Source organism: Chenopodium album, chromosome 9, assembly GCF_948465745.1.
Source record: "Chenopodium album chromosome 9, dcCheAlbu1.1, whole genome shotgun sequence".
Taxonomy (NCBI): domain Eukaryota; kingdom Viridiplantae; phylum Streptophyta; class Magnoliopsida; order Caryophyllales; family Amaranthaceae; genus Chenopodium; species Chenopodium album.
In genome coordinates, this window is record NC_137842.1 from 68129219 (window position 1) to 68140309 (window position 11091).

At 36.0% G+C, this 11091-nt stretch overlaps 1 protein-coding gene across 1 annotated transcript; it reads right to left on the reverse strand.

Annotated features, from left to right (window-relative positions):
* Positions 1-290: 290 nt before the first annotated feature.
* On the reverse strand, positions 291-7705 carry LOC145558932 (sodium/proton antiporter 1-like). Its single transcript, XM_081620307.1, has 10 exons — positions 7352-7705; positions 6148-6324; positions 5906-6034; positions 5017-5193; positions 3755-3861; positions 2440-2560; positions 1991-2052; positions 1599-1901; positions 975-1269; positions 291-889 (listed from the first exon to the last, which is right to left on the reverse strand). Exons 1-10 carry the CDS (start codon positions 7592-7594, stop codon positions 773-775), a joined length of 1731 nt encoding a protein of 576 aa, XP_081476433.1. The 5' UTR covers positions 7595-7705; the 3' UTR covers positions 291-772.
* Between the last annotated feature and the right edge of the window lie 3386 nt (positions 7706-11091).

Sequence of the window (11091 nt, forward strand, 5' to 3'; positions counted from 1 at the left end):
CATTAATCTTAAAGACTTGATCCAGTAATTAAGACTGATAGCATGTGTACGAATGTCACGGGGTCAAATTCTCCCATCCCTACCCTTGTGACTCATTTGGAAAAAATTAAAAGGAAAAGAAAAAAAGAAAAGAAATTATGAAAAACTACCTTATAAAAACCAATTTTGTGAATGAGAACATACATGAGGGCTTTGAGAAAGATAAAAATTTAGGTTGAAAATGGAGGGGCAAAGGAAAAAAAGGCAATCAACAATAAGTCAACGCCAGCAAAATATTCAAACTCCTGAAATCCGACAATAAATCTCTTTTTAGAACAATTTATGCGTTATAAGGTTAATTACAACTTTTTTTTTTTTAATAAGATACGGGGTAATTATCACAGAAACAGATTATTACATGGTAATTTGATTTCCCACAAAATTTCCTTCCCAAAACAAGAAAGTATACTCAGCTGTGAACTCAGTTATTCAGCTGTAATTGTCTAATTGACTATAAATTGCAGAATATGAGTAGTCTATTTTTACTGAACAACTCGAACAATATTAGTCTATTTTTAAGATTTTTGTTTTCAAAGCATAATAACAACCTTAAGCTACGCTGGATTTATTTCCTATTAACCTAGCTAATCTCTTGACGTATTTGGGAAGCTTCCCGTGATTCTCATCTGCTTATTCACAATTGCTTTGAGTCTCAACACTAGAGGTTCCAGACCGTGTCTAGCTAGAGTTCTTGCTTCAAGCAAATCATATTTGCTGTCTTTAAGGAAGAAATTCATCCAGACAGGAACGGGACATGAGCGAGTGTAGTAGGCAGGGAGATATCAAGGTTATGTATAGCCAAATAAGCTGCAATTCCAGCAGCATACCCAGCAAAAGCAAAACCACTCACCTGCGCAAAACAGACTTGTGTGATGAGCTCAATTTAAAAGATTAAAACTGATAAAATTGATATGTCAACATGATGAATGTATTACCTTCTTGAAATACCAAAAAAAATCAACCTTTTCCATGCCCATGTAGGCAACTCCGGCTGCAGATCCTATAATTAACATGGAGCCACCAGTACCAGCACAATATGCAATTAGCTGCCAGAATTCAGAATCTTGCGGAAATGAAGTAACATCATACATTCCCATTGTTGCTGCAACAATAGGAACATTATCTATAATTGCTGAAACCACCCCTACTGCACTGGCAATGAGCTCAACATTTGGTATTTGAGCATCAAGGTAATTTGCCAGCTCCCGAAGGATTCCTGCTGCTTCCAAGCTACAGCCATAAAAATTTGAAAAGAGGACTCCATCAGAATGTTGATGAAAATGTGAAAGTTTTAGTCCACTGTAATCCGTGGATATGTGCAAGTGCAAATTCATTCATTAATTATCAAAGATTTGAGCACCTCATTTAACCAACCCCCTCGGTACACCCCAATTCCCCAAACAAAAAGAAAGTACGCAATGCAGTCAAGCCACAAATAAGACAAGACAGCTCAAACACCCAAAAGAAAAAAGAAAAAAAAAAAAAAAAAAAAAAAAAAAAAAAAAAGAATAAACACAGTTTAACAGAGATGCAAAATTAATAAATGGGTTTGAAATCACCTTGCAACAGACAAAAGAATTCCTAAGAAGAAAAGAGCCCCTTGAGTATCAATTCGAGACAAAGCTTGAGGTACTTTCAGTCTCTGCCTTTCAGATTCACCAAAGTGAATGGCATCTGTTAATAGCCAGAGAACACCAAGTCCTAAAAGCATGCCCATATACGGAGGCAGACCAGTAAGGGATTTGAACACGGGAACAAAGACCAAAGCACCAATACCTACTGCAAAAACAAGCTGCCCTCGAGGTGCCATCTGCTCAGATGCCAAGACACCAGCAGATTCTGTTGCCTTTCCATTAGCTTCACTGTGATGGGGAAAAAAGAGATTGGTATAGCTTAAGAATCATTTTTCTCAGCTGACAGAATATACTGCACTCATAAGTAAGAAACATACCTTGTAAGTGACATAAGGGCCAACGGAACAGCCAAAGAAACAGCAGAAGGTATAAACAAGGCCTACAAAACCCAAAGACATGTCAAGATTGGGAAGCTATAATGAAATTAGAAGCAGTTGTCAGGAATCTCAACTTATGACAGGCAGATATGCTTAGTACTTTCAACATGTGAGACGTAATTCTAGACCTAGATTGAATGTTGCAGAATGTAGGACAGTGGCCACCACAACAATGAAACTCCCTAGGACATGACTGACATCAACCTAACCCCTCATGATTGACTAATAAAATTATTCATCACACATATTACTTCTATAATTGTATGAAAATTTCCGATCCTCCCCGTACACTCAAATCTTAATAAGAGTTTTGGGAGAAATGGAAAACCTATCAAGCTATCACAAACCATTACTATTTTAGGAAATCTGATTCATCAACCATGACAAACCTTAATTGTGGGCAGTGTGGATATCTGACCATGAATCCAAAGCATGGTAGTTGTGACATCACCAATGGGAGTCCAAGCACCCCCAGCATTTGCAGCTATGACAACAACACCTCCAAGAATCCTGCCAGAGATATTATTAAGTATAATCTTATACTCTCATGAAGTCATGAGTACAGTATGGGATGTACAGGGGCACAAGCTGTTTGAAGAATGCAGACAAATCTGGCCGCAAGTGTTATTGGCGCATTTTAAAAATGGATCTAAACACAGACAACACACAAAAGGGAAACCATAAGTGGGTCTTTTTTGAGAATTAAGAATAATAATTGAAATGAAGCTATATTGACAGGAACCAACTTTCCATATGACTGACAGTTATAAGGTTGTCCATGTAAAATTGTAATACGTCGCAGTTTTCTCTTGCACAGCTCAGGCCCCAATTAGAAAATTTCTAGGAATAAAAGCCCCTGTGTTGCAAAATAAGTGGATAACCTCTACTATCACAAAACATCCCCCACCCCGCCAAAAAAAAAAAAAAAAAAAAAAAAAAAAAAACCTCTTGAATATTCTTTTAGCTTGATTGGGTTCTATTAATTGACATTCATTAGTAACCAGCTTCTAGAGATTGACATTCATGAGAACTTGGCTTTTATGGATTGGCATTCATAGGCATCTTGTCGGTTAACTTTCTGAGATTTTCTATTTTCAGTGTAATTTTCTTGTAAGAAGAATAACTCTCAACCTAGGGAAGGCCTATATGGAAATCAACAAAAGTAATAATGAAAAATTGATTCCCACTAGGGAAGGCCTATATGGAAATCATCTACTTCTAAATATTTCCAACTCCTGTGGTACTTGTAAATAAACATTTCATGTTATAAATAACATGAAATGTTTATAGCTAGTACATTTCATGTTTCATTTGCACAAACATACAGGTATGAAGACAGTATTTTCTTTTACTCCAGCAAATTTTAAGGTTCAACGACTAATGACTTTGTAACATTAAGCAAATTTGAGCACCTTCATTACAACAAAGTGACAAACAAAGCCTTAATCCCGAAATGATTTAAGGTCGGCTAACATGAATCGTACGATATAAAGACAAGGACATAACAATATAATCATTTGAAAGAGTTTGAAAAAAGGTGAGTAAAGTGGGAAAACGAAAGAGTATTTAGGAAAAAATAAGGGAGTTTTAAAGGATAACCAAGAATAAAATTCAAGAAAGTTTTAAAAGAATGGCTTAGAATTCAAAATTCAATATTATTTCACTTAAAGCTAGTAGACCCCAAAAAAAAGTTAGGGAGCTTACTTGCGGTACTCAGATGGGGGAACTAGTTTCCTCAGCAAAGAAACCATGACTATTGTAGAAGTTAGGTTGTCAAGAATTGAACTCAGAAAAAAGGTTACAAAACCAACCTGCAGTGTGGTAGAATACAGAATATCATATCACAACTTAACAACTTGTAAAGTTAAGTTAGCAAGAATATACAATAGATTCAATACAGGGGAAAAAAAAGAGACACATATAGTCTTATGTCTATAATTTAAGAGAGATTGTTAATATTAAAATAATATAGTATTATTATTACCTCCACATTTATTTTAATTATTTGTTTGACTCACAAATTGTAGATATGTAGTTTCAAAAAACTTCCAAAACCATGAGTGGGTGTAAGAAAAAATAAGAAAGAGCGTAAAAATGGATGAGTGTAAGACTAAGCAAGAGAAAATGTGTAAAAAGGTGGGTGGATATAAGAAGATTGTGAATACGGTTAGAGAGAGTGTGGAAAAGTGGATATATTGTGGGGTATGACTGTATGAGAGGTAAGATGGTGGAATTCCACAAATAAATGGAGTTAAGAAAAGTGAGAATAGCAAAAAAAAAAAAAAAAAAAAAAAAAAAAAAAAAACCTACATAAACAGAAAGTGAGTAGAACAAAAGCTTTTGTTTTTAGTATTATACAATAGCCTTCCCTCAAGCCTCACCCTAACTCCAACCCAAACAGGGGTTGCAGACTCACTCTAACCCCAAGCTGCAAGTAGATGCTCAAATTAAGTTCAGCCATAAATCCTTTGTCAGTCCAATGAAGTGAACACTTAAATTTTCCTTAGATTTTGAAAATAAAATGTGTAGTCTGCCTTTCACTTCTAGATTCGATGATCATTACTTTTTCGGCAGAATGACCAACATGTTGAGCAACATATCTCTAATTAAGTAATAAACGTGAGCTATTTATGCTATTCAAACATTTTTCCAAAGCACTTGTAGAGACATGCAATAGAAGAAAAGGTGCCATTGCAAAGAATATCCGGACGTTAGTAAAGTTGTAAGTATACCGAGGGGAAAACAGAAGACATGAGAAACCAAAATAAATAAATATTAACAAACAGTAAAGTAAAGACCATAGCTTTAATCTCGGATATTGCTTAGAAAGATATCTTCATCTTTTAATCTAAAGTAGCTGCTAAAGCCACTGTTGTTTGCACTATTTATTGCTGGACATGAAAATTTCCCCTTCACCAAATGTGTTGGATTTGAACGTCTAGTAACTAATCAAACAAAGAACTTACCACCCATAAGAGGGTACGTGGTTTACGCGTTGTAATATTCTCAGTGACAAGCTTAAAGCCTTGATGAGCATCAACTATTTCAACGATTGTCATCGCACCTAACAGAAAGAAAACAATTTGGCTGACTTCAGCAGTGGCATGCTCTAGCTCTGACAAAGCAACCTCAGTAGATGGAGCCTACAAAATATTTAGATACAAATAAATGATATGTTATGAAATGACTGTCTAATATGCAAAAGATATGGGGGACTGATAACTTCTATTGATCTTAGTATTGGTATAGTTATTTAATTATTGATTATTATATGATTATATCACATATGCAGTGCTACAAACTCACACCAGATATAACGAGTATACAATGCACAGCTTTTTGCTTCTCATTCGTGGGGAGCACTAGAGTCAATAAATTTATTGTAACTGCTATTCTGCTAACTCCACTTATTCAAGCTGCAAATCACTCCTTGCTATTACTCTAATTGCTTTAGCTACTTCCATGAGAAGATAGAAAACAAGTAAATTTGGTGCTGTAAACATTTCCTCTGTACGTGACTAGCATAATAGAACGTCTAGAGCATTTAACTTAGCAACTAGCAAACTAACATGTTAAAGAGAGCATGTTAGGCATTTAAAATATTTACCATCTACTTCCTTTGTTTCCCAAATATTGCATTGTGGGAATGGGACACAGATTTTAAGAAGAGGAGATAGATAGAGAATTATAAAGATAGAGACCTATGTGATGAGGTGAGAGAAAGAGAGAAAACATGTGCAAATAAGGAAAAGTTGCAATAGTTGTGAAACTTCCTTAGATGGTAATTGTTGCAATATTTGTGAAACAGCAAAGTATTAAACTGCCAGAAAATTCCACAAGTAAAGAAAAACTTACCCCTATGCTTCTTACAGCCCACAAGCTTACTGCCATGATCAAACCTACTCCACTTTTATTGAAAGCCAGAGATTCCTCAAATATGATCCCGGCATATCCTATTCCAAATAGCAATGTCATAGCAAGATCCTGCATCACAAGATTTTATCAATAATCTTCTATCAGCATGCTACTTCAGGTCTAAAGCAATATGCATAAGCAAAGCTTGCAATAGTGCAATCAAACATTAAAACAAAATTAACCTGATTAGCAGCAACCCAGGAATGATTAATGGCTACAGCGCCTGTCAAAGCAGCAGCAAAAATAGCAAGAGCTTTCAGCAAATCAGTCTTTGGCCGATAACTGGCTTCGAAATCTTGGGAACTTGTTTCATCAGCTGAGCATATTGGATCACATTCCCCTGATGAATTTATCAGCTCCTGAGTATACACTAATAAGGTAAATGCACAACTCAGAAGTAGTCACGTCAAGAAATTATAATACACAATACTCTATTAATGAAATAATGAGCAATTACATGAATTTTAAGGTCCAGCCAACTATGCTACATTGCTAAATGCACGCGGCTCAGGAATCCAACTTCCATACATGTCAAACATCATGTTTATGATGGTCTGACCTACATAAGAAATGTCTGTTTCCCTACCCCACAATGTTCAGTATTCAACACAAATACAGTGAGTTGAACAATACATGTAACATACTAACACATATATGCAGTGGACTACAGCAAAACTATGTTCCTCAGACAAGATTAGTCACCCAATCCAAGTATCATTGTGTCAAACATAGCTATATCAGCGTATTAAAGTTCTGATGTAAAGCGTCTAGTGTTTATGTTTGATTGGGAATCGATCATCAAACGTGAGTATATACTATATAGGTGAAAAGAAGGTTACAAGTAACATAGCAGCAAAATACAAATAGGATTTTGCTCAACTCATTATATCCATTTACAGTATCCAACCTCAGCCAATTCAACTTTCTAAGCCTGCACTCTACCATTACAACCCGATTTTCGGATATCCATGACAATTAATGCGCAATTCCAGTAATTCAATTTGCTATTTAACAGTAAAAATACCCAAGCAACCTCCAATTACCCCCAAAACCATGTCAGCAAGAAAGAACCTCACCACAAAATAAATAAATAAATAAACTCATACCAGAAGCAAGCTCAAATACTCTATATTAGAATTCAAGATAATAACAATGGTTTTCTTTTCCAATATAATCCAATAGCGTTGAACCGTAAAACTGTCAAAACAAGATCAATTCCACCATTTCTAATTACAAACAATTAATCCCTATTTTTCTCAAGTCAACGCAAAAACAATCATACTAATTCAGTAGTAATTCATCAATCTATTCCAAGAAATCAACAATTACAATATTAAAAATAATTCAAAAATAAAATAAAATAAAATAAATCAAAAATGAGAAGACCTTAAGTTGTGGCGGAGGTGACGAGCCTCTGGCCTTATCTTCAGCTCTGACAATAACACCTTCCCTATACAAAAAGTTCCTACTTTTGTTGCCCAAAAAGCTCAAACTCAAGTTCGCCGGAGAATGAGAAATCGCCGGCCGGAGAAGTACCGGCGACGGGAATGATGGTGGTAGAAATGGGCGTTTAAGTGATGGAAGTGAAGTCGACAAGTAGTGGGGTGGCAAGGAGAGAGAGGACGCCATTGGAGAGGTAGAGAGCAGTGAGAGTAGAGGGAGCAAGAATGGAAGTTAGAGTTGGAGAGAGTGTATTGAAATGATCATGGAATTTTATGGATAATGCAATTTCACTATTCCCTCCTCTCTCGTATTGTATTTAAAGATGCACACATTTGAAACAAGTCTATGTTAGAATTAGGGGCTCAAATTAGCCAATATGGAATTTAAAGTCTTGAATTTTGGACAATTTTCATAAGTATTTTCATAAACTCCAAAGTACCCTCGAAATCTATTTAGGTGGTTGAAACCGTCCATTATGTCTTTTATCAACTCAAGGTCAACACATGACTCTATATGACCGACTAGTGGTCATTTATGTTTCCAAACAATATCATTTGACACCGAGTCTCGAAAACTTCTAAAATTGGTCCCAAAGTATGAATTATATCTTTCAAACTTGGATAAATTTGGAGTTTTACCGAACTTAAAAAGTAAAAAGTTTGAGGTGCTTTTTATGGACCCCAACTAACCTGGGAGGTCCTTTGAATGGTTAGAACTATCTACTTTGTCTTTAAACAATCAATATAACTGATTTTGTATACGCCTTCTTTCATCAGTTATACAAGTAGGTCATATCAGGCCTTTATGCGGGCGACTAATGGTCTTATATCGTTTAAAACAATATTATAGAACCTCTAATTGTGTTCCCTACAACTCCATGAGCTTTCGACACCAAATTCCAAAACATTCAAAATTAGTCTTGGCAAGATTTTGCATCCCAAGGTTCTCAAAGTCTTAACTTGGTCTTCTTTCATTGTGGCTTGTGTTAGCCTTAATTTGTGTTGCCTTGCCTTTGGCCTTAAATTGAGACAAACCAATTCATTAGCCTCAAATTACCTATTATTATTTTTATTTTTATTTTTTTTATGGATGAGTTGTTTTATCCTTGGGTACATCTATTATACCCATGTTACACGCCTATAACACGGTCGTGCCTTAGCAGGCTTGCACCATCCATCACACCAAGAATAGCCGTTATGCTTTATCCCGATCCCATACTTAGCATTTTTTTTAGCACCTAGGGTGCATTGCTAACCTCATTTAGTAAAATACACGAAGTAGGTTTTTTTAGGGAATAAGGTATGGTATATAATTTGTCCTAACTTAATAGTTGTTTTTCTTCATTATAATAAAAATCAATATTTCTAAAAAAAATACTTATATAAAAAATTACAAAGTACTCCGTAATAGGTAGAGCTGTCAATTCAGGTAAACGGGTCGGGTTTGGGTCGGGTAAGAGTGGGTCGGATCAACTCGGGTCGGGTCAATTCAGATTAATTTCATAACCTATGCAGGTCAGGTTTGGGTTAGGCCATGCTTGAGTCGGGTCACGTCGGGTCATACTTCTATATGGGGTCTGGGTCGGGTTTAAGTCAGGTTAATAACAGGTCGGTTTACATTCGGGTCAGGTGAACAATAGGTCGGGTTTAATTCGGATTAAAACGGGTTAGGGTAATTATCGGGTTCAAGTCGGGTTCGGTTCAAGTCAATAATTTGCGGATTAGAATCAGGTCGGGTCATTCTCGGGTTTGAGTCGGGTTCGGTTCAAGTCAATAATTTGCGGATTATAATCAGGTCGAGAGATTCTTGGGTTCAAGTCGGGTACGGTTCAAGTCAATAATTTGCAGGTTATAATCAGGTTGGATCATTTCCAAGTCGGGTCATTCTCGGATTCAAGTCGGGTTATGTTCAAGTCAATAATTTGCAGGTTACAATCAGGTCGGGTCTTTTTCAAGTCAGGTCATATTCGGGTTCAACTAACTATAAATAGATAATTATCATTTTTATCAAGCTAATTATTTCCTTTGACTATAATATATATGGAAATATACTAGGGAACTATAGTCTATAATTTAGGAAAATAATTATCTCCTTTGACCATACAACAAATATATACTATATTTAACTCTTAAATTTGAGGATGATGCTCCTTTCTTTTGCTGGCCTGGACCGAATTGGTCTCCCAAGACAAAATACTTTGATCAACAATAATAATGTGGTCTAAATTGCATTTAAGGTGATTTGAAATCGGGTCAGGTTCAATTTGGGTTGAATTTAGGTCGAGCAATAACAAGTCGTGTTAATTTCGAGTCGGGTTAGTAAACGATCGGGTTGAATTTTTGGGTTAGGTAAGTAATAGGTATGATAAAATTCGGGTCAGGTCAATAACAAGTTGGGTTGAATTTGTGTCAGGTCAATAACAAGTCGGGTTGATTTCGGGTCGGGTTTGTAACAGGTTGGGTTAAATTCAGATCGGGTCAGGTTGAATTCAGGTCAGGTTCGTAACAAGTCGAGTTAAATTTGGGATTTGACTGGTTAAAACGGTTTTGGGTAAATTTCGATTCAAGTCGGGTTTGGTGCAAGTTAATTAAATTGGCTGTTGTAAACCGGTAAATCGGTGCAAGTTGTAAACCGGTAAATTGGTCGTTTAAAAGTAAATTGAATGGTTCCACACACCCAATTGGACTCCTAGAGGGTATTAGGGACCATGGTAAACATTTCGACAATTTTTATTTTCGGGCGAAAAAAAGTAAAAAAATTCCAAAATTGAAGACTAATATCCACGCTTTTTGAGAAATTTTGGAGGTTTCGGAGCCGGGTGGCGAAAAGTCTTGAAATTCTATGGGATACATCTCGGGGTCATATTATGTCATTTGGAACCATATATGATCATTATTTGTTGTCATAAATGTTCGCGGTAGGCTTAAATTAATGAAATCGATGCAAGTTGTACACCGGTAATTTGGTCGTTTAAAGGCAAATTAAAAGGTTCCACCCACCCAATGGGACTCCCGGAGGGTATTAGGGATCATGGTAAACATTTCGGAAATTTTGATTTCCGGGCGAAAAAAAATCAAAAAATTTCAAAATTGAAGGTTAATATCCACGCTTTTTGAGAAATTTTGGAGGTTTCAGGGCACGGTGTAGAAAAGTATTAATATTTTAGGGGATACATCTCGGGGTCATATAATGCCGTTTGGAACCATATATGATCATTATATATTTTCATAAATGTTCGTAGTAGGCTTGATTTAATGAAATCCGTGTAAGTTGTAAACCGGTGATTAAATTGGTCGTTTAAAGGCAAATTGGATGGTTCCACCAACCCAATTGGACTCCCGGAGGGTATTAGGGATCATAAAAAATATTTCGGCAATTTTTATTTCCGAAAGAAAAAAAAGTCAAAAAAATCCAAAATTAAAGACTAATATCTACGCTTTTTGAGAAATTTTGGAGGATTCGGGGCCCGGTGTCGAAAAGTCTTGAAATTCTAGAGAATACATCTTGGGCCATTTAATGCCGTTTGGAACCATATATGATCATTATTTGTTGTCATAAATGTTCGTGGTAGGCTTGAGTTAATGAAATCGGTGCAAGTTATAAACCGATAAATAGGTCGTTTAAAGGCAAATTGGATAATTCCACCCACCCAATTGGACTACCGGAGGGTATTAGCGACCATG

Bases quoted from the DNA above. Each gene is read 5' to 3' on its own strand.
- LOC145558932 (XM_081620307.1), bottom strand. From the start codon at position 7,594: ATGGCGTCCTCTCTCTCCTTGCCACCCCACTACTTGTCGACTTCACTT. The intron at 6,035-6,147 runs GTTAATTTTGTT...CTTGTGATGCAG, and splicing joins CCTGGGTTGCTGCTAATCAG to GATCTTGCTATGACATTGCT. The intron at 890-974 runs GTAATACATTCA...TGTTTTGCGCAG, and splicing joins TTTTTTGGTATTTCAAGAAG to GTGAGTGGTTTTGCTTTTGC.